Source organism: Cyprinus carpio, chromosome A17 (assembly GCF_018340385.1).
Source record: "Cyprinus carpio isolate SPL01 chromosome A17, ASM1834038v1, whole genome shotgun sequence".
Taxonomy (NCBI): Eukaryota; Metazoa; Chordata; class Actinopteri; order Cypriniformes; family Cyprinidae; genus Cyprinus; species Cyprinus carpio.
The window spans coordinates 24,807,432-24,831,973 of record NC_056588.1 but is presented as its reverse complement, the minus strand read 5'-3'; the positions used below and the strand labels follow the sequence as shown (position 1 = coordinate 24,831,973).

Genomic DNA, 24,542 nt, shown 5'->3' with positions numbered 1-24,542 from the left:
GATATTTCAATAGTATGTTGAATTGTATGAATGGTTTATTTTTTTGTATTCATCTTGTACTGATTTATCACAGGATATCAATTACAGGCTAAATAAACACCAATGTCTTTAGAAATAGGCTACGCTGCCCTGTCTACATTATGAAAACTGGTGTAACAAAAACCTACTCTCAGATATTATAACAGAGACGTTTCTAATAGTAATTACAATAATTCCAAATTGCATTTATGTTTCTCTTTTAAAACAATGGGAAAAAAAGAAAAAAAAAAACCACACAACTTATTGAGCAAGTAATGTTACAATCAGCAACCACAATCGCAAACAATACAGTGGAGATCAATGGTGTTTTCAGATCACGGTGCTTCTGTGAATGGTTGCCAGATTGCATAAAGCCAAAAGCTGGGCAGAGTACATATCCGTTTAAAGGTGGGGTATATATTTTTTCAAAAACGCTTTAGAAAACTGAGTCTGGCAGAGTAGCAAAACAAACTTGTAGCCAATCAGCAGTAAGGGGCGTGTCTATTGTTGGGAGATTTTTAGCTCTTGATATCTGGCAACCGCAAACATGTTTTGTACAGCGGTCTGAAATGTTTTGCCTCCACTTTTTTCAACAAAAATAAAAAGATTTTGGTAATGTTTTTGTTCTTTTAACTCCATTTTAATCTCGTCTTTTTCCGCAACATGTCTGCATGTTCATTTAGTCTCAGTTATCATTTAATGACCTTATTATCATCTCATCATCATCTAGTTTTCGTCAGGGGAAAAAACTTTGTTGATGAACATTTGATGCACTGGGTGATGGGAATAGACTGAAGATAGTTTTTTTTTATTGCCAGGTTAACATTATACAAAGTATAGTGTTATAAATGTACACTGTAATTTTTATGAAACTATAAAAAATCAATTAATTAAAAAAGCCTGAATTATTCTGGAAATGCATAACAGTCTCTAAAACCGGTCAATGGATGTCAAAGAAATGAATGCAGAACAGCTGGTAATAAATGTGTTTACGCAACAAAAAAAGTCATGATTTTCCTTGAGTTTTTGTTTTTTATGATTTTATCCATTACTGGTAATCACAGTTTTAAAATCCCCTCAAATACGTGTGGGGCTCCTGACAGACTGTTGAGGGTGTGTGTGAGATGGGTTACCTGTAGAGAGGTGATTCTGTCGTAGTGAAGTGTGGTCATCTCTTTCTGTGTGAGAGCATTTCCTGTCTGATCACTGATCTCAAAGCCGGTGTAGAACTTCAACATGTCCAGGAGCTGAACACAATAATAACAACAACAACACCAATGTCAAGTGAAACATTTTAATACAAATGTTAAATTGTTAAAACAGAAAATTGTTGAAACACAGAAACAATTATCATATCAATATCAGCAGATAAATATGACTTTTTTAAAATTGTTATCAAACTCAGTCTGATCAGTATAATAGGCTGATATATTAAGGCCGTCTAATTATAGCGCTATTATTTCTAGTCAGCATACCCATTTTTAAACACAAAAAAAAAAAAAAAAAATTCATCCATGGCACAGCAATTTTGACTCTTTATTTATGATCGAAAATGTAAAAGTTTCACACAAACAGCACATTTTGCGGGAAAAACAAAAACATAAAAAAAAATTATAATATAAATTGAGACTGATTAATTGAGAAACAATCAAAATCCAGGTTTGCTGTGCTTGTTTACAGGGCTGCACAAGCTAAATGTTTTGATAATATATCAATATGTCTATAAAATAATAATAATTACTATTATTATTATTATTATTATTAATAAATGAAAACGTAAAAATTACAAAAAAAAGAAAGAAATATTACTGGTATACCTCACTGTAAAAAAAAAAAAAAAAAAAACAGAAAAAAAAAAAATACATATATATATATTATAATATATTATTAGTATATATACTTCACTGTAAAAAAATAGAAAAATTTTTTTTACATTTATTTTTTTTTACATACAACTATAAAATTACAATTCTAATATTTATGGCCATCTTAATTTCTTCTTTTTCAGAATTGAAACCAGCTAATTTTATTTTAAGGGAAAACCGCAAGAAGCTCTTAAAGCTTTTCTTTTGTTGACGAGCGCTTCTCAATACAAGTCTGGGGAGATGGTTGGTGCACGTTTAGCTCCCAACAGCATGACTCAATCTGAGAGCAGATGCAGGTGGAGCTCATGTGGAGCAACATTTACTGTGAATCGAGACACTGAAAACATCAGTGGATCATGAGCTGCTCACGAGTAAATGAACACAGTGCTGCGCATATATTTACTTAATTAAACGAGAACCTTTTTATATCACACTAAGCCATATTGCAATTTGGGTTTTATATCAATTAATCATGCAGCTCTAGTGGCCATGCATTACCAATTAACATTCTCAGTTATTGATAAAGCACACTGCTAATGAGCGTCATCTAACACTGTGTTGAACCAGCAGCGGGTCGGGAGGAGAGCCTGGCAAAGACGGGCAAGGTTGAAAATACATTAAAGTTACAACACAACGCACATAGTGACGGAACTTTCCTTCTGCATTGTGATGCACATTCGTGCATAAGGGATTATCAGAAAAGGAAAAATGTAGGCCGGGACTTGGTTCTATGCATCGGCTGTTGATTGGATGTTAAGATGTGGGCATGACACTCAAAATGATTAAATAATCGAAGAAGTCCTGCGTACATCACCAGACAGAAAATTCACTGAAAGATTGAGTTATGACAGGCATTATTATTATTTACACTACTAGTCAAAAGTATTTGAACATTAAGATTTTAACATTTTTTGAAGAATTCTCTTCTGCTCGACAAGCATGCATTTATTTGATCCAAAATCCAGCAGAAGCAATAATATTAATAATAATAATATGTTTACTATTTAAAATAACTGCTTTCTATTTGAATACATTTTAAAATGTAATTTATTTCTGTGATCAAAGCTGAATTTTCAGCATCACTACTCCAGTCTTCAGTGTCACATGATCCTTCAGAAATCATTCTAATATTCAGATTTGCTCAGCAAGAAACATTTCTGATTATTATTATAATTATCAATATTTAAAACAGTTAAGTATTTGTATTTTTTTAACACACTACACTCTAAAGCTTGGAGTCAGTTTACTTTTTTGTGTGTGTGTGTGTATTTGTATGTGTATGTGTGTGTGTGGTGTGGGGTGTTGGGGTGTGGGGGGGGGGCTTGGGGGTGTTATAGAAATTAATACTTTAATTTAGCAAGGATACATTAAATTTAACAAAATTGATGATAAAGACATTTCTAATGTTACAAAAGATTTGCATTTCAGATAAATGCTGTTCTTCTGAGCTTTCTATTCAAAGAAACCTAAAAAAAAATTCTACTCCGCTGTTTTCAACAGAGTAATAATAATAATAAATGTTTCTGGAGCAGCAAATCAGCATATTAGAATATTTCTGAAGATCACGTGACACTGAAGACTGGAGTAATGATGCTGAAAGTTCAGTTTTGTCCTTAAATTACATTTTAAAATATATATAAATGTATATAAAGTGGTATGTCATCATTCTGTTTAATGCTTCAAATGTCTTTCACATTTCACAAAAGAAAAAAAAAAAGGTTTTAAAAGGAAACATGCACAGATTAATTGTTCACTGTAAGATCTACAACATGCATTTAGTGAACAGACAGGGTGAATTTACATTTCGTGCTGACTTTATCATAATAAGAAAAAATAAGGAACCGCAGAAACCTGGAATGACAGCTCACCTCCAGGTCAATCATGAACTCAATGAATCTCTCACAGCAGTGAACCTTCTCCATGGAGACGGACCCTAGAGCAACATGAACCGAACAACATGGGAAAGGGCAGTGGGCGACACCGCATTTCACAAATACTGAAGCTGGGTCACGTCATGGAGGAAATGCAGTGGAGAGAGAAATGACAGTATTATGATGAGTCGAGATTCTCAAAGCAAAAATAAATCACTGCCTGAGGGGCGGCAGGGTGGGTTGATTTTAAATGGAATTTAGCTTTTTTCGCAGTGTGTTTGTAAATGTAGTCAATGAATAAAGAGATTCTCAAAGCAAAAATACAAGTAAAGGTCAGAATAACTGCAGTAATATCAGCAGCTGCTCTTAAAGCTGGGTCACGTCACAGGATGGTCCATCAATCACAGAGAGATTCTGATCATCAGGAAAATGAAATTATTTGTTCAGCTGAGTCAATCACACGGATTGCATTGCATATGGAAGATTGACTTTACATATGCCTTGACTTTAACTTGTAGTGCAAATGTAGAGCGACGGGGGATACTCAATGAATAAAGCTCTGCTTTAGTGTATAGAAAAAAAACCTCAAAAAAACCCAATGGACTTTAACTTGTAGCGCAAATGTAGGCAAATACTCAATGAATAAAGCTCTTTTAGTGTAATAATAACTGCAGTATATTAACTCCAGATGAACTCTTTACTGGACTGAAGCTGCTCAGCTTTACTTGATTCTCCATCAATCATGTTTTAGAGTCTCAAATCTGATCATCAGGATCTTTTGAGGACCATTTATTTGTTCATCTCTCAGTCATCATTGGATTGCATTGCATTATATGTTTTGATAATTTAAATAAATCTGATCATTTGTTTTGATAGTTTTATTATTTGGTTATATAGGGCGTCGTTTGTTGTGTTATTTTTATGGAATTATATTCATTTATTTTTTGTAATTGTATTCTATACTGTTATAAAAACCTCAAACCAAACCCAATGTGTACAGAGTAAAGTATAAATACAATCAGTGATATATTACTCCAAAAAGAATATCACACACAAACAGTGATGTGTTATTTTAATAAGAATATAATATAAAAAAGATGCTTTGGTGTGTGTGAACTGGTTTAATTGGGGTAGGGGGACACTGTTTTGAGGTGTTTCAGGTTTGTGGGGCGTGAGGCTGTTTCTTACTGCTCCATATCCTGCGGCTCCATCTTCTCATAGTTCTTTTTAATGAGGTTCCAGAATTTCTGCAGTTTTGGGACCTTCTTCAGCTCCTGCTGCAGTCTCATCTGAATAAACACAGAATCTGGAGTCAGTTTCAACTAAAGTAGTGGCCAAAACAGACTGCAGTCTTGTCAATGTATGGATGTACACAGTATGGGATAAATTGTTTTTTTTTTTTTTTAATTATCATCTCTCGAAAATATGAGACCACTATGGAGTTCACACTGATTAGTGACCAAGAAGAACAGCAGAATAATTTTTTTTTCTCATAAATGTATATTTTTCACAATTCAGAATTCAGTATTGAAGATGATTCTTATTATCAGGGTCGGCGCCAGAGTACACAAAATGAAGTATCAAATTTGTGTGTGTGTGTGTGGGGGGGGGGCACACCTAACATATATATTATATATAATATATTATATATATATATAATATATAATATATAATATATATATATATGAATGATTTAAATAAATGTTACAAAGTATTCATTTAATTTTAAGATGCTGCTCAAATTGCCTTCCAGGTAAGATCATCTTTTTTTTTTTTACTATAATACACACATTTTGTAATCTGCAAGATTTGTAATTCAGGAAAATGTGGCTGGTGTACGGCAGGATGCAGAGCTCATATGGGACATGAAGCGTAATACTCACCTGCAGCAGATACATCCACATGGGCAGAGAGACCAGCTTCTGCACCTGCTCACGGATCAAGTCCAGAACAATATCTTCTGGGAGTTCTGGGAAATAAACCTAATATCAAATTAGTTACACTAAATTCAAAGATTCTGAAGACAATGGTTTTAGTTTCAATGAAATCTCATCAACAACGCAAATGGACCATCTGCTTCTGGGTGGGGAGACACCATGAAGCAACCCAAAAATAGAGAAAAAATGAAACCGTCATTATACACATAAACCCCAGAGCTGCCATTTGGTTTCATTTCTGAAGTGTTTTGCACAGTGTGTTTTGAGCACAGTTACAAAAAAAAACACATAAAAAAACATTTTCCAGTCTGTTTGCTCTTTGCAAGGGAACAGTGCCACTGAGTGGTGTGCCCAGAAAACAACAGGTCATGTAGTAAATGTTTTTAGAAGAGTGCCCAAAATCAACTAATGCAAATAAAGGAGGTTATTAACAATTGCTGATGATTGGTTACTAACCAGACTGTTGAAACAGTGATCGAGGAAGAGCAGAAGCACTGTTTGCTCCTTCAGCGACAGGCAGAGCTGCTCGCCCGACAGACACGACTCCATCACACACTTGAAGAAGTGAGGGAAGTGTGTGGGTGCATGCTTAAAAACCTGAAGAGACAAAAACTGTCACTGCACACTCACATCGTAACACACATCTAATGATACCTGTGCCTGTGTTAAAAAAAAATAGCAACAATTTAAGTTTTTTGGGGGGAAAAAAACAAACAAAAAAACTTTAACTGAAAAAATATACCATATTTGCCAAATTACCTACCTACGTACCTTTATAATACACTGACAAGCACCTTAAAAACAGGTGGTAAAGCGAAAATAACATGATGAATAAAGTTCAACACAATTAACTTTTTTTCCATCACAAACTGATGCAAATACTAATATATAGAAGGTCACATTGTCATTCACACAAATACTCAGCATCATGGCAACACACGTTTCACTAAAATAATGTAATAAACATTTGTTTAACAACATAAGATGAAACATAAAACCCTAATGTACATCATAACTGACAAGAAAAGAAAATGAAAAAACCATCGAATATGAAGTGTCACACACAATATCAATTATGGGTTTTCACTCTTTGATCTATTTCGCTGTACATTTAACACAATATTTTACTGTAACATTACAAGAAATTCCTGTTAGATCTTTTACAATGATAACACTTTATTTTAAGGACCAATTCTCACTATTAACTAGTCGCTTACTATCATGCATATTACCAGCCTATGGGCTGTTAATTAGTACTTATAAAGCACATATGCTTTATAAGCATATAAGAACTGTTTCAGCTGAGTAGAACTGCTGAAACAGTTTCTACTCAGCCAACTGTTTCAGCTGAGTAGAACTGTCATTGAGTCTGTACTGTGCACTTCAATAACTGTCTGGTTTGGGACTACAGAGAATGGTTCGGACTGCTGAAAGGATCATTGGTACTCCCCTGACCACTCTTCAAGAACTGTATACCTCCAAAGTGAGGAAAAGGGCTCAGAAAATCACTCTGGATCCCTCTCATCCAAGTTACCCCATCTTTGAACTTTTGCCATCTGGCCGGCGCTTCAGAGCCGCAAACACCAGGACAGTCAGGCACAAAAACAGTTTCTTCCCCCAGGCAATCTACCTCATGAACAGTTAATGTTCCCCACTTATGCAATAAAAATGTGCAATATCCTAATATTTATTTGTTACCCCTTCATCCTAGTACATCCCTGCATCTTACTCAATCCTATTCCATTATCATTTATAGCACAATTGTTTATACACTTATTTATTTGCAAAGGTTTTACATAATTTTTTTTTTAATTTTTTTTTTTGACTGTGTTGTTGTTGTCTCGGTGTACTGGAAGCTTATGTCATTAAAACAAATTCCTTGTATGCGCAAGCATACTTGGCAATAAAGCTCTTTTGATTCTGATTCATTTTAATTCCTTATTCTGCATATTTTAGATGCCTTAAACTCTAACCCATACCTCAACTCAAGAACTACCTTACTTACTTTAAATAAGCAGCAGATTAGGAGTGAGGGAAAAGTTGTAGTTAATAGTGAGACTTGGTCCCCAAACTAAAGTCTGACTATTACAATTAACAGGTTTTAACTGTAGTATTTTTACAGGATTTCACAATCAATTTTGAAAGTGGTGTTCATTTTGATCAAACTGCTATAGTGGATCTTAAATCTGTTCTGAACTGAAAGTCAATTATGGTCACTCATGGCTGCTGTAGAGCTCCTGATGATGCGTCGTCATCATCACAACAATCATCACAAACTCTACATGAGTACAAATACAAAACATGGTCTGAACACTTGTGTGAAATTTTTATGTGAGAAATGGGTAAAATAAGTTACTTTTGCTCCCTTCAGAGGAACCTACATGCTTCAAATGAAAAGTGGGATCCAGTGGAACATTCCAATCTTAAAACTTCTGGAATTCTGAAATGAAATTGACATAACTTTTCCAGTATATTTAAAATAATTTTACTCACAGTTTTCACCCAATAAAATAATTTGTTTTAAAAATGACCACGGCATTTTAAGATAAACTTGTACATCCAATGTTAACAAGAGTCAGAGCAGTGTACTTAAAGTCATGGAGGATATAGTGTATATTTACATACTTCGAATATTACACGTTTGTTTAATTTAATTAAGGATGTATGTGTGCATTTTTGCAACCCTTCATTTTAAGCAAAATTAATTTACTTATGTAGGTATTGATGACATTTCTGTTTTTATTAAGAACATGTTCTCAATTTAAGTTAAAAAATTTTGTCAACTTTATATGAATTGTAACAGTGAAATAGCTATATCATTATGTTCAGGGATTGGACAAAATAACATATACACCTGGGAAACAGCATTATATCTTTAAGGTGTTTTACTACCATTTGGCTTTAAAACAGCTTGCACTGTAGAATAAATTTATCATACAACATCTGAATAGTATCCAGTTGAGTTTTTGGTGCTCCAACACCATCTTTTTCACATGTAGCATTAATGTTGGTGACTTCAGTTTGAGCAGTTTCAGCTCTTTCATGGATGTTGTGAAGTTTGTGAAGTTCTCTGTGGTCGGTTTTTGTGGGAACAGGCTCTTCAAGGTGAATGTTGAGGTTTGCTGCCACTTTGCTGCAGTAGTTCTGTGTTGTTTGGACTCAATTCTTCTTTGTCCCAATCATTCATTTGCAGTTTTCGCCCACTAATCTTCTTCACTGATAAAGTTTTGCCATACTTTGTGTTCGCAGTCATGATAATATAGACTGCTGTTCTTAAAACACCAAACTATTGGGCTGTTTAGATTACAGACACTCCTGCTAAATGGGCTTCCATGATTTGCTGTTTTTGGAAGTCTGACAATCACCAACACAACTCATCTGAAAGAAGATGGGGCTTACAATGAGGGCTGAAGGAGAATCGGCTCAGGTTCTGTTGGAGTGTCGAGAATGGAGGCGGGACAGGGCAGGGCATCGGCTTTGCAGTTTCGGTTTCCTGGGCGGTACATAATGATGAAATTAAACCGGGTGAAAAATAGAGCCCAAGGGATTGAGTCTCTTGGCATCACGGAGATATTGGATATTTTTGTGGTCAGTGATGACAGTGAAAGGATGGATGGCTCCCGCCAGCCAATGCCGCCACTCTTCTAGGGCTAGTTTTATGGCCAGCAGTTCCCTGTTACCGATATCGTAGTTCTGCTTCGCTGGGGTTAGTTTCTTGGAATAGTATGCACAAGGCTGGAGGATCACCAAATTGCTAAGAAAGCACGGCTCCGACTCCTGTTGTGGAGGTGTCTACTTCCACCACAAACGGTACATGGGGATGGATGGGAGCCATGCTAAATGCCTTCTTGAGCTTCTCGAAGGCTTCGTGGGTGCTGGAGTTCCAGGACAGGGACTTGGGCATGGTGGTCAATGGGGCTGTATGCAGACTGAAATCCTTGATGAAGCGCCGATAGAAATTGGCAAATCCTAAGAACCTCTGAAGCTCTTTTACCGACTGCGGAATGGGCCACTCCGTGATGGCGATCACCTTCACCTGGTCCATCTGAATTCCCTCCTGGCCGATGATGTAGCCGAAGAACTGCACTGTTGAGCGGTGGAAATCGTACTTCTCCAGCTTGAGGTACAGATGGTGCTGACTGAGCCTCTGTAGATTTGGGCGGGAGTCAGGGGTTGTCAGCGGACTGTGTGGATCATCAATGCCGGAACTTGTGGAGGCGAAAAACTGTAATCTGATTGTGCACGCGCGCCTGTGCTCCAGCCAGTATTACTCCCTCTTCCTTTTCTGCTGCGCCAGCTGTGCCAGATATGCCAGGGACAAAGATAGATCTAGACAAATCAGGTAGGTCCTGTGCTATGAATCCCATGGCCTCATTGGTCGATTCAGACTGACATTCACCCGCTGTGTACAGAGACTTGCCTCATGATTCGACTCCACATCACTGGTCATTCACTGTTTTACATGTTGGTGATGGTCGGCCAGGTTCCGGCGGGGACCAGGGGAAGTAGATAAGGGAGTTTGACAGTCTGGTAATTCAGAGCTCTGTAATCAACACAGGGCCGCAAGCCCACAAGCGGCTGTTGGCCGCTTGGTGGAGTGGACGTGGAAGTGCAGTGAGAAAGTGTTGATGACAGAATTCGCTCCAGTGAATCACCTCACAGGAATTCCATCTTATCTCTGGAGAATGTTGGATGAGCCAGGGGCGTCCCAGGATGACGTGGGCCCCTCCAGTACCAGAAAGGTGATCTCCTCTTCATGAAAGTTACCGATCTTGAGTTTCAAGGGAGGGGCCTTAAATCTCACATGCCCATGTCCTAGCGGTTTTCCTTGGATGGTTTTGACTTAGAGCTCCTGGGCATGACGGTGGCAAGGCAGCTGAAGATGACTTAGGAGTTCTTGCGAGATGAAGTTGCCCGAGGAGCCAGAGTCGACCAGGTCTGAGACTGTAACAGAACAAGCTGGGGTAAATATAGCTGCATTGAAATTGTTGACAGCATGGAAATTATTGGGTCATACTGGATGGTACTCACCGCAGAATGTGGGGGTTTGATGGGGCAGGCCCCAATGCGGTGATCGGTAGCAGCGCAATAGAGGCAGAGTCCAGCTGCAAGTCGGCGTGTGCGCTCCTTATGGGACAGCTGAGTCAAATCCACTTGGGTTGCATGGGTTCTGGTACTGGGGGACCACTGGTGGGGAGACAGACTGGTGTGCAGCTTTGGCAGTGTGGCAGGCGGCTAGGTGTTGGGAAATGCGATTGTCTTTGAGCATGGAGCTCTCCAATCTAACAGAATCATCATAAATCACCATTTGAGCACGGATACGGGAATCCAATCCTTGCTTGTAGGTGCTGAGAAGAGCTGCCTCATTCCATCCGCTAGCCATGGCCAGAGTTCGGAACTGCACGGGCTAGTCGTTGGTAGAAAAGGCGCCCTGATGCAACCACAGTAACTGATCTGAGATAGAGAGCTCTCCTGTAGCAGACCCAAACAGCTCCTTGAAGTGGTTAGTGAAAGCCTCATAGGATTTAATTATGACACTGTTGGCACCATTCCATATAGCTCTCGCCCATGATAATGCACGACCAGATAGGAGAGAAATCAGGAATGCTACCTTGGAGCGCTCTGTGGTGAATTTCAGTGGCTGCATCTCTATATACAGCACTACTTGAAGGAGGAAGCCATCACATCCACTTGTTTCTGCCACGTAGGAAGCAGATATAGCCATGGGACTGGCAGAGGTAGATTGAGGGCTGGGTGGTGGTGTGAGAAAGGCACGAAGAGTGGTAGCGGGAGACCGGGGACCCATGGAGGTGTCGGTGTTGGTCCGGTCTTCGGTCACAAATCAATTTTAAAGGTGATTTATTAACAGACTTGAATGAGGATGGTGAGGAGCAAATGGCAGGTGAGTGTCTTGAATATATAGAGTCAGTTCAATGGGTCTTAGCTGTTGACTGATGAAGGATATCCTTGCAGAATCGTCTGAGAGAGGGAACCAGGAACTATGGAGAACAACGGAGGAGAACAACACAGGTAAGTACACATAGAGTCTGGATACAGTTCGGGTTGGTAGACTGGATGTTGAAGTACTGTGGTGAGGGTGACTTTGTAGTTGACTTGATTACTGATTCCAGGTGCAGGTGATTAGTAATCCGGTGACAGGATCGGGTGTGAGTTGGAACAGGTGACTGTGATGATGGAGGTGGCTTTGACTGTGATGATTCTCTGACACCATCATGAACGTAATTGATGCTTTCTCATTTTCTTGCTTCTTCGTCATCAAGCCCATAACCTGGAAATTGTTCATCATGAAGAATCAATTCTCTAAAATGCACAGTGAGGACAAACAGGAGAAAGAAGCTTTCAGAGGAGCCTGGAGTAAAAAACACACAAGGATCCTGACCTGAACATTTGATAAACACATAAATCCTTCTGAACCACAGTAAGTGTCACACACAACATCTTGCTTAAAATGTCCTGGCAAAATTCTGCTTTTTTAAAAGTATGAGTCGCCACAATCATGTCCACAAACAATGTTTGTATTTAACGTGTAAATGTTTATTTCTTCATTCATGATTGGTATTAAATAGCAAAATGATCAAAAACATAACAAACAAGTCAAAGAGCTATCAACAAATCTAATGAGAACTGCTGCGCTGGAAAGCCAGTCAATTTCAGATCTATCTGCCGAGATATTCCTTAATGCTGGACCAAAGAAATGCAGGGATTTTCATTGGTGTCTCTAACTAGATAAGCAGAGTATTTCATGTTCTTGTTATTTGTCAGCAGCACAAAGCTAGACCAATCTGGACAAGTGTTACGTGAAAATTTTCCTTCTTTGTTATTAACTGGCTTTACTGTGTCATAATCAAATTTATTTGATACATTGCATTAATATTAGAACTTACTAATATATGCATTACTGTGCATACATTTCACTTACAAAAATTAATCTACTAATGATGCACTGAAACTAATGTCTTACAGAAACTATCACTGACCCAAAACGGACACAGAAAAGTTGATTTAATAATCGAATAATTAATCAAATTATTTTAGAGTTAACACTCAAATAAACACTGGGTTGTATACTTTTAAATCAAATAGTTATTCAAGGTGCGTAACATTAACTTCATAATGATATAATTAATTTCTAGTCAAATTGGTTGTTGAACTATAAACATTTAAATGGTGTTTTATTTAATTTATCAAAATGCTCCTCTCTAGAGTTCATTTTTCTAGCTAACTAAAAAGTTATGGATACTGAACGTCTTTTCCAGAGGTAAAAGTAACCTAACGTGACATATTGTTTACAAGCACACACAGTAGTAAATTATTATTTAGTTTTTTGTTTTTTGTTTTGTTTTTTATTTGATGTGCTGTTTTGTTTAGTTCATTCATTTCTGATGTTCATTCATATTTGTTTGGTGCTGTAACTTCTAGTAAAGAGGAAGAGGGGATTGGTTCACATGCCACTTGATTCACGCCACATTAAAGAGCAGCAAAACCACATTTATCATTTCAATTATTTCATTATAAATGACAGAATTTGAAAGTAACAATTAAAGCACAAAGCTTATTGTTATTCCATCAGAGAAGAGCTAATTAAACATTAATCATTTCATCCCTTCAAAACAGATTTAGCCAAAGTGGAAAATTCATTTTTGGCCAAATATTTTTGGTTGCCTTAATTTCGGCGCATCTCTACAATCTACACATTCAAAATACACAAAAGGGTTCCTATCAAAGTATGCTATCACTTTTAACTGCTAATATATTCTAATACAAGTTACAACTTCAACTTCAACTCTTGTTTTACAGTGTCAGTGACCTGTTAATAATCCAAACTGAACATTCATTTGCACTTAAACAGTTACACACAAAAATGCACACAGAGATGCTGTATAACATACAAAGATAAATAAACTCTGATCTGAATGGGCCGGGAATACTGAATGCCTGACTGATATCTGAGGTCACTGTTGATGTGGAGTCGAATCATGAGGCAAGTCTCTGTACACAGTGGGTGAATGTCAGTCTGAATCGACCAATGAGACCGTGGGATTCATAGCACAGGACCTATCTGATTTGTCTAGATCTATCTTTGTCCCTGGCATATCTGGCACAGCTGGCGCAGCAGAAACTGGAGTAATACTGGCTGGAGCACAGGCGCGCGTACACAATCAGATTACAGTTCGCCAGTTCCGGCTGATCCACACAGTCCGCTGACAACCCCTGACTCCCGCCCAGATCTACAGACACAGTCAGACACATTAAAAGACATTCAGAAGTACACATCATCAGATAATCATGGAGAGAAAAAGGCAAACTAATTTGGTGTGCTGTCCAGAGTCAGAAATGAACAAAGGCTTTGCGCAAAAATACAACCAAAATGAATAAAAATGCCCCACAAATTCAAGATAAGGGGCTCCTGCACAATTAAAATGCAATCGATTGCAGCTGTGGCAATTAAAGTGAAATATACAAATGAATGAAACGGGTCGATTCACAGTATTATATTTTGACCTGCTCACGTTGCATCAGATTTCATAAGGGTTTTTTTTGCAACATTGAGCATTGTTACCAATCATTGTTGAGCTTATGAATGCAATAGCCAATCAGGGGCATTCAGATTTGTAACTGAAACCCCTTAAAATGTGTTTAGTGTGTCACTGACTGAATTCACTGAAAACAGTGATTATAACAGAAGATTTTGCCAAAGTGCAGAACTCGTGAACTTAAGTCATGAAGAGCTCAGTGATGAGAAATGTTCTTTGCTCAATTTCTGTTTATAATGAATAAACATTTTATTTATTTATTTATTTATTTAGCTGCTAAAATAATGAATGTAATGTCTTTATTTTCTTAAATTTAGCTTTTGTCAGTGTAGCCAGAACATGATGTGCCGTTACCCCAAACCCAAAAACATTATTATATAAACAACATTCTGTTAATCATCATCACTATATGAAGAACAATAAACACCCTTATATAATATAATCATAATATAATCATAATATTGAATGAGAACTGCATTAAGTTCCTGTTTTTAAATAATCTAAATACTTTATGCAGGCTGTTTACATTATGCATTTGTTGTGTAAGTATATGTATGCCTATTCTAAGCAGCATTAAACAGTGTAAATAAACATAATGCCATGTCAGATGCAGCTTCTGTTCTAACTTTGCAGTGTAAAGATGGCTTTTTTTAAGTTAATAAAGTTTGATTGATAACACTCTATTAGTATTCTGCTCGACTGAAGGCAACAGAGATACATTTAATAAGGTCATTATAAAAATTGCCTTTACAAAGGTAAAAATGTTGCCACTTAAAGGGATAGTTCACTAAAAAAATTTTAATTCCGTCATCATTTACTCAGTCATGTTGTTCCAATCCTGTATGAGTTTCTTTATTCTGCTAAACACAAAAGAAGATATTTTGAAGAATGTTTATAACCAAACAGTTGACAGTAGCCATTGACGTCCATAATATTTTTTAATACTGTGGAAGTCTATGGCTACTGTCAGCCATGTGGTTATACACACTCTACAAATTATCTTCTTTTGTCTTTTACAGAAGAAAGAAACTAATAAAAGTTTGGAACAAAAAGATTGTGAGCAAATAATGACAGAATTTTCATATTTGGTTGAAATATTTCTTAAATGCCAAGGTAATTTCTGACTCCTGTGCTGTTCATAGTTGAAACTGTGGTGCTGAATTGAGATCCAGCTTTTTGACCTCTCGTTCTGACTCCACAGACCTTGTTGAGGGGACTTGGCTAGTCGTATCTCAGCCGCTGCACTGACAGAGTATGTCCCGGTGTAGGCATTGCAGGTATATGTCCCCTCATCCACTGACTGGACATTATATAGTATTAGCGTTCCGTCTGCCGACACATGCACATGATGTCCGTCCGGTCGCACTGGCACCCCATTCCTGTACATAAAGACAGGCATAGCTATGAAGGCTTCATTCTCACTCGATACAAACTATGAGCTATAAAATGTGTTCTCTTAACTGACCGTGACCAGCCCACATTCACATTTTCTCCGGTCACTACGCAGGGCAGTTTAGCATTGCTTCCCTGCAGCACATCGACATCTGTAGGGGCTTTAGTGATCCTGAGGTCACCTGGAGAAACAGGTCAATATTAAAAACATACTGCAGAGACCGAAAACTCAGAGTATGTTGTATTTGATTCAAATACTGAAAAAAAGAGACACACCAAAAACCCTGAGCTGGATTTGGCGTTCTTCAGATTTTTGGGCATCTGTAACTGTGCAGGTATAAAGCCCTGAATCATCTGATGTCAGCTGGTTAATCACCAATGTGCCATCAGAGTGTTGAGAATGCCTGCATTAGGAGAAATTTTACTTTTAATATACCAGCCGATGTCACAGAAAAGCAAATGATGACAAAAAAAATGGCAATCACAGAATGCACCGCAATGAAAACCAGAGGTAATGTACAGTCGTGGCCAAAAGTTTTGAGAATTACATAAATATTAGTTTTCAAAAAGTTTGCTGCTAAACTGCTTTTAGATCTTTGTTTCAGTTGTTTCTGTGATGTACTGAAATATAATTACAAGCACTTCATACGTTTCAAAGGCTTTTATCGACAATTACATGACATTTATGCAAAGAGTCAGTATTTGCAGTGTTGGCCCTTCTTTTTCAGGACCTCTGCAATTCGACTGGGCATGCTCTCAATCAACTTCTGGGCCAAATCCTGACTGATAGCAACCCATTCTTTCATAATAACTTCTTGGAGTTTGTCAGAATTAGTGGGTTTTTGTTTGTCCATCCGCCTCTTGAGGATTGACCACAAGTTCTCAATGGGATTAAGATCTGGGGAGTTTCCAGGCCATGGACCCAAAATTTCAACATTCTGGTCCCCGAGCCACTTAGTTATCACTTTTGCCTTATGGCACGGTGCTCCATCGTGCTGGATAATGCATTGTTTTTCACCAAACTGTTGTTGGAAGAAGTTGCTGTTGGAGGGTGTTTTGGTACCATTCTTTATTCATGGCTGTGTTTTTGGGCAGAATTGTGAGTGAGCCCACTCCCTTGGATGAGGAGCAACCCCACACATTAATGGTGTCAGGATGCTTTACTGTTGGCATGAGACAGGACTGATGGTAGCGCTCACCTTTTCTTCTCCGGACAAGCCTTTTTCCAGATGCCCCAAACAATCGGAAAGGGGCTTCATCGGAGAATATGACTTTGCCCCAGTCCTCAGCAGTCCATTTCACTATACTTTCTGCAGAAGATCAATATGTCCCTGATGTTTTTTTTTTTTTGGAGAGAAGTGGCTTCTTTGCTGCCCTTCTTGACACCAGGCCATCTTCCAAAAGTCTTGGCCTCACTGTGCGTGCAGATTCGCTTACACCTGCCTGCTGCCATTCCTGAGCAAGCTCTGCACTGGTGGCACTCCGATCCCGCAGCTGAATCCTCTTTAGGAGACGATCCTGGCGCTTGCTGGACTTTCTTGGACGCCCTGAAGCCTTCTTTACAAGAAATGAACCTCTTTCCTTGAAGTTCTTGATGAACCTATAAATTGTTGATTTAGGTGCAATCTTAGTAGCCACAATATCCTTGTCTGTGAAGCCATTTTTTATGCAACGCAATGATGGCTGCACTCGTTTCTTTGCAGGTCACCATGGTTAACAATGGAAGAACAATGATTTCAAGCATCACCCTCCTTTTAACATGTCAAGTCTGCCATTCTAACCCAATCAGCCTGACATAATGATCTCCAGCCTTGTGCTCGTCAACATTCTCACCTGAGTTAACAAGATGATTACTGAAATGATCTCAGCAGATCCTTTAATGACAGCAATGAAATGCAATGGAAAGGTTTTTTTGGGATTAAGTTAATTTTCATGGCAAAGAAGGACTATGCAATTCATCTGATTACTCTTCATAACATTCTGGAGTATATGCAAATTGCTATTATAAAAACTTAAGCAGCAACTTTTCCAATTTCCAATATTTATGTAATTCTCAAAACTTTTGGCCACGATTGTATGTAATCTCTCCCATTAACACATACCATACCATAGCCAAAATTTACTACAATCAGAAGACTAAAGATTTAAGAATGAGACTGAGATGACAGATTAATCAGTCAGCTTTACTGCATCTAAAACTAAACAGCATGTTGTTAAATTTTGTTGACTGAGAGACTCCAGGTAATGTTTGTACTTTTAAAAATTAATTTCAAACCACAGGACTATCGAAGGGAACTGCCAAAAGTTATTCTGTGAAGTGACAAGAAATGTTAATAAAGGACATTAAAACTTCTTTTGATTCATCTGAACTTGTTTTGTTTCTTGTAATTGTCATCAGTTAATTTCTTACTGTTTACTTTCAGTTTAGTGTTTCTATGTTTTTGTACTTTTTTTCTGTAAAAATTACATCCAATGCCATTCTCACCAATATTCCAGCCAGAGTTAAATAGGTTTCCCACATCTATCCCCGAAGAAACGGTCCATCAGGCCAGCGAGAGTTTGATAAACAGCGAGGACCTCGAAAACAGTCTTTCTCACACAGAAAACAGATTAAACTGAAATTAATAGTAATAACTCACTCTGTCGAAAGAAAGCAGAGTTGATGTTCGCATCTCACGCTGATGAATCTGCTGTCTGAACTCTCTCTGTTGCTCATACTATGGGATTATTATCCTGCCATGATTCAAAACTGAAAATAAAGTTCTGAAAGGTTGAAACTAAGTGTTCGAAAGCTCAAAATCTTACAAAAAAAAGTTTTGCAAGATCGAAAAATAAGAAAAAAATAAAAATATCTCTGCAAACATTATGTTGTTTTCGAGATTTCCTTCTTCAGAACTGCAAAAAAAATTTTTACGATGTTGCGCAAAGAATTTTTCAGATTTTCAAATTTGTCAGTGTTCTCCCACTGTATTAGTTTGTTTTTCCATGTTTGAAACCTTGTAAATGGTGATCTGAAAAGTGGTGTGCGAATGTGTGAAAAAAAGTTTTGAAACTCTGAAAACAGAGGTTTTGCAGGCTTGCAAAGTGGTAAAAAAAAAAAAAAATCTCTGCAAACATAATTTTGTTTTTGAGTTTTCCTTCTTCAGAAGTGCAACACTCTTTTTTACGGTGTTGTGCAATCATTTTTTCAGAGTTTTCAAATATGTCACTGTTCTCCCAGTGTATAGGTTTGTTTTCCAGATTTGAAACCTTGTAAATAGTGATCTGAAAACTGGTGTGCGAATAGGTAAAAAAAAGTTTTGAAACTCTGAAAACTGAGGTTCGAAAGGGCGAAACTTATTACATTACATTACATTTGCACTCCTATTGCAGACTATTTTTTCAGAGCTGAGTTTACAACACCGACTTTGCGGAAATACGGAGTCGTTCGCTGCGTGAGGTGAGTGTGTATATTGATGCACCGCCGGCCTATCAGTGGTAAACTCAGTGGCTACTGGCAATTGTATAGTGAATTCCCGCGACAAGTCGGTAGCCTTATTTTTGGACCGGACCGGACGCTATCCAGCCATGGACGCGGTTCTTGCAGCTCTAGACAGGCCTTGTGGCCAGAGATCCGTGCATCCTCTGTTTGCGTATCCTGTGCGCTTTCGTCATTGGCGGAGCAGTCGTTCAGTCCCACCTTTCCAGTAAATACGACTTGTGATTGGACTGTACCTCTACCTCAGCAGACAGCAAAGCATTGGCCAAGAGCAGAAGGCCCTCCCTCCAGGCTTTTTTTTTAAGTTGCGAGTTTGCGAAGCTTCATTTTCGCTCAGTCTGAGTTTCAGAGCGGAGCTGCGTGACAACGCTGCCACTAATCACGTGAGTCGCAGGCTCGCAACTGTGTGGGCGTATCTCCGCAAAGTCGGTGTTGTAAACTCGGCTCTGAAAAAATAGTCTGCAATAGGAGTGCAAATGTAATGTTATAAGTTTCGCCCTTTCGAACCTCAGTTTTCAGAGTTTCAAAACTTTTTTTCACCTATTCGCACACCAGTTTTCAGATCACTATTTACGAGGTTTCAAACCTGGAAAACAAACTATACACTGGGAGAACAGTGACAAATTCGAAACTCTGAAAAAATGATTGCACAACACCGTTAAAAAGAGTGTTGCACTTCTGAAGAAGGAAAACTCAAAAACAAAATTATGTTTGCAGAGATTTTATTTTTTTTACCACTTTGCAAGCCTGCAAAACTCAGTTTTCAGAGTTTCAAAACTTTTTTTCACACATTCGCACACCAGTTTTCAGATCACCATTTACAAGGTTTCAAACCTGGAAAACAAACTAATACAGTGGGAGAACACTGACAAATTTGAAAATCTGAAAAATTCTTAGCGCAACATCGTAAAAAAAAATGTTGCAGTCCTGAAGAAGGAAATCTCAAAAACAACATAATGTTTGCAGAGATAATTTTATTTTTTTACATTTTGCAAGCTTGCAAATCTTATTTTTCGATCTTGCAAAACTTTTTTTTCTAAGATTTTGAGCTTTCGAACACTTAGTTTCAACCTTTCAGAACTTTATTTTCAGTTTTGAATCATGGCAGGATAATAATCCCATATTGCTCGAGAGGAAGGTTTTAAATGTCCACAGTGCGTCTCACACACACACACACACACACTGCAGCTCTGAGAAGAGGAGTGTTCAGTTGTAACATTTTAATAGTGGGGAAAACTCCCCTAACAAAAATAACATAGTAATATAGTTTCCGCCAATTAACATATTTACAGATGCCATACCTTATGTCACAGTAGCAGTTATTCCTAGTGTAGTACAATTGTGATAATGTTTTGTCACGAATAACATAGAAAATTAATTAAATGAAAACATTAATTAGTGCTGTCAAACGATTATTCGGGATTAATCACATCCAAAATAAAAGTTTTTGTTTACATTATATATGTGTGTGAACTGTGTATATTTATTATACTTTTTTTTTTTACTTCGGTTGTTATTAATTGCGATTAATCGATTGACAGCACTTATATAAATATGAGGTTGGTTACAAATCTACTTGCGGTGTTAGGAATATATATATATATATATATATATATATATATATATATATATATATATATACAGACCTATTATATATATATATATATATTACAGACCTTTTAAATAAATTTACAGATTTTTAATACTTTCTTCAAAATGTATAATTCTTTGTTTAGTAAAAACACATCATACAGATGCTATTTGAGCTGCTACTGTAAGATGCTGTTAGTAGTGGAGGCAGTAGTGAGTCATTGAATTATTCAATTAAACAATTCATTGAGAAACAGTGAAGCTTTTGTGCTGCTCGAACATTGCAGTGTAAGACTGAAATCAAAAAAGGACCCTGTTTATTTTAGCGCACATTATTGTGTGGTGCACAGAAGATGATTCAAAATGATTTAAGAAGTTCCTCTCATTTTTATTCTTATAGGGTACTTATACTTTCTACACTCGTTAGTAGAGTAGTATTTTATTATTATTATTTTACTTTCACTCAAGTGTTTTTTCTGTGTAATTTAAATTTCTGCCATGGAAAACAATGATTTTTGTATGCAGAGCAAAAATACGCAGAGTAACTCAATATTAACTAATGTTGTTTAGAACTGTTGTATAAAAGCAATATCACACTCACAATCATGCTGTTGGCCTGAATAACCACTGAAATCTATATTATTTACTGGAAGATCAGTCGGAATAACTCGCTCAAAGTCGGTAATACTGCTACAAAGTGAAGCATTACACCTGAAGTGTGCATACATTTTCAGCAATGCTTGTTTCATGGTTCCATTTTTACTTAAAAAGTGGTTTTAAGGGCCAACAAAAATAGCCTTTATAAATAACTTATAATAATTCATGAATTACACAATTGTTCTTCCATCATATATTTCCAATATATATTAAAATATATTAATGTTAACTAAGTAAAAAGTCATATTCATGATTCATCTTCTAGTCTTCTTATGGTTTTATATGTATACGAACCTATGTATAGACTTCCAAAAATGGATATTTAAGCTTTAAGAAGGTGAGCTAATAAATAATGAGAACTAATCTGTGTAGTCAAGAGTTCAACAAGACAGACATTGGTCTGCTGAGGTAAAATAAGTAGCTTCAGGAGCTAGTATTGACAGGATTTATTCACTCCTTACAGATCATTTTCATCAGAGTGATGTTTGATGATCATCTCAGTTATATTCTCATTGACTTGGACAAGGACAAACCACTGAGGCAGAAAAGCAGTGTAAAGTCATCCATGCACAATGCTTTACCATTAGGATGAGGTTCTTTTGGGTTTTCCACTGTCTCATTAGTCCAGGGCTCATGAGGATGCAATATTTATTCTTTCACAGATTTTCAGTGCACGTTATTCTAATTTTAGACATAACGAGTGATAAATGTAGTGGTGTAGTAACTTTACAGCCACTAGGAAACCACAGTTCTGTCCATTTATCTGTTTTTTGGAAATAACTTGATCACAATACTGTACAAACTCTGAATTAGCAGAGAAGCACTCTAATGTTCTGTAGAAATCATAAAATAGCATAATAATACATCATAGCAACATAGCAAGATTGCAGTTAAACTTCTGGACTTTGTGGCTATTATTCCATTCCATTATGGTATGCAAGTGTTTTCCCACAGTGCACTATAGTGCAATTACTTATTTTGCCAGTAAGAGGATGATCCAGGCAGATTGGTGTATTCAAAATCCTTTATATATGGGACATATTAAGGTATGGGTCTTCTAAATTATGATTATTTCCTAAAAGAACAAAAGAACTAGATAACCAATAAAAGATGCAAGGATAAAGTCACTGATTTTAATCTGTAATTATGATATTTTCTACATATCTCATTCAAATTAGAAGGCATTTTTAATGTGAAATCACAGCGCCAATAATGGATAATGTGTTAAACAAAATACCACTTAATTTCACAAATTGGACTAACAGCATACCTCTTTTTTCCCCCTAAATAGCTTGCTTTGCATAATTTTACAGGGACCAAAAATGCATTAGAGAAGCCTCTAGTTTTTAATAGATAAGTGATTAATTAGTGTAATGTTTAGAGTATAAGATGAGAGAACCATAATTAAAGGTGAAGTCTTCATTCAAAGGCATTTTGAAATTCCATGCAGATGGCAAAGCTTTAACTTGTCATCTTTCTAAACCGATTACCTGGAATGGGATATATTTGGATTTAATCTTTGCAACTATTCAGGGCACCAATATCTATGTTGGCGCGATCTATAACCTAACCCCTGCCATTTGGGTTTAGCGTCCAAAAGAGAGTCTTTCCATGATTGTTTCATAACTACTGACTCACATGTACAGTCTCAAGGAGGATTCAGCAATTTCACATTTAGATAATCTCTTCTTCAACCATAATCTAGGACCTTCTGTTAGCAAAATACCTGCAGTTTGCCATTCTTTCATTACACTGAAAACAAACATTTAAGGGATAAACTAAAGAACATTTAAATCAACACTCAGCAATGGAATATTTTATACTTGTACATTCCTTGACCTAAAACACATAAGCAGAAGCACACAGTGTAAATATGTTTTCAAGTCCATGTAGTTTCCTCCAATCTTTTGTAACAAGTCTCTGTAATTGCTAAAATTCCCATTAACACGCCACATGCACCTAGTAAACTTTGGGTCACCAGTCCGTTTGTGATCTCTCAGAGTTGTCGGCTGAGCTTCTGGGCTTGTCTCTCCTTTGCGTCAAAAGCATACTTGGTGTCCTGCAACTGCTCGATGATTTCCTTAGCCTCCTTCATGTCCTGGGCCAGCTGGTTGTACTTCTCAGCGAGCTCCTGGTTCTCCCTGCGGAGCTCCACCACCAGCTGGCTCAGCTCCTCGCTTTGCCGGCCACAGTGCAGCTTCAGCTGCTCCATCTCCACGAGGGTCACCTCCATGCGTTTCACCAGGCCTTCCAGTTTTTCCTTCGACATGGTTTCTAGTGGAAGGTATAGGTCTAGGTTGCAGAGTAGGAGTGGCAGATAAGAGAGTGGCTGTGTCCTCGGTGCCTGCGGTGTGACTCAGTGTCCCAACTAATCACTAATGGCCTAATCCTTGAGTGCTGGCTTGTCTTCCATGTCATAGGACACTCCCTCACACCTCTAGTAATCCCCTTAGAGGAGCTATCCTTAGCCACATCTCCTGTAGTCTCAATGGTCTAGATGCTCAAGACTCACCTCCAGAGATTAGTGTCTTACAGCCTTGCATGGCCTCAAGTAAGCCAAGTTAAGACTGCAGCGGGAATTGAATGAAATTCAATTCAAGAAAGGAGTAACCAAATTTAGCCGTTTCTTCACACTGACACAAACACGTTTTAAAAACCAAACTGAATCAAGCCCAACTTCACATAAGGTATTCTGGCCCAATTATTTATTGGCCCAACTCAAAAGAGTCCACCCCTAATCTCTGAGATGTTCTGTCATCTTATTTCATTTGCTTGCAGTGGTTTATGGGTACTGCACGGATGTGCAACTCTGGTTCTGGGGTGTGTTTCCCAAAAGCAACTATGGTCGCAAGTTCCGACGTTACCAACAGAGTTCAATGGAACGAACCACAATAGTTAGCTAACGATGCTTTTGGGAAACGCAACCCTGGACAGCCACTATCCTGAAGAGTTTAGCTCCATCTCTAATCAAACACACTAGAAAATTCTAATTCAAGTCTTCTTACTTTTATACTGGTGCCGAGGATTGTTTTTTTAATCCGAGACTTGAAGTGAAACCCCCCCGATCACGATTTTGACAGAGGTGGAACCCCCTGGTAGTTTTGAATTTTGATCTGCAATTTCTCCCGGAATGCGATTAGACTACTTTTGGCCATTTTTGGGCTAGTTTTGAGTACCAG

General features: G+C 37.6%; 1 protein-coding gene and 1 pseudogene across 1 annotated transcript; both read right to left on the bottom strand.

The window, feature by feature from the left end:
- LOC109085400 overlaps positions 1 to 10,058 on the bottom strand; it is a 56,294-nt pseudogene extending 46,236 nt beyond the window's left edge.
- A 1,040-nt stretch (positions 10,059 to 11,098) lies between these two features.
- On the bottom strand, positions 11,099 to 11,497 carry LOC109054610 (protein LDOC1-like). Its single transcript, XM_019071861.1, has one exon. The coding sequence runs from the start codon at positions 11,495 to 11,497 to the stop codon at positions 11,099 to 11,101; it is 399 nt and encodes a 132-aa protein (XP_018927406.1).
- Between the last annotated feature and the right edge of the window lie 13,045 nt (positions 11,498 to 24,542).

Excerpts from the sequence above, each read along its gene's own strand:
- LOC109054610 (XM_019071861.1), bottom strand. The coding sequence starts at position 11,497 with ATGGGTCCCCGGTCTCCCGCTACCACTCTTCGTGCCTTTCTCACACCA.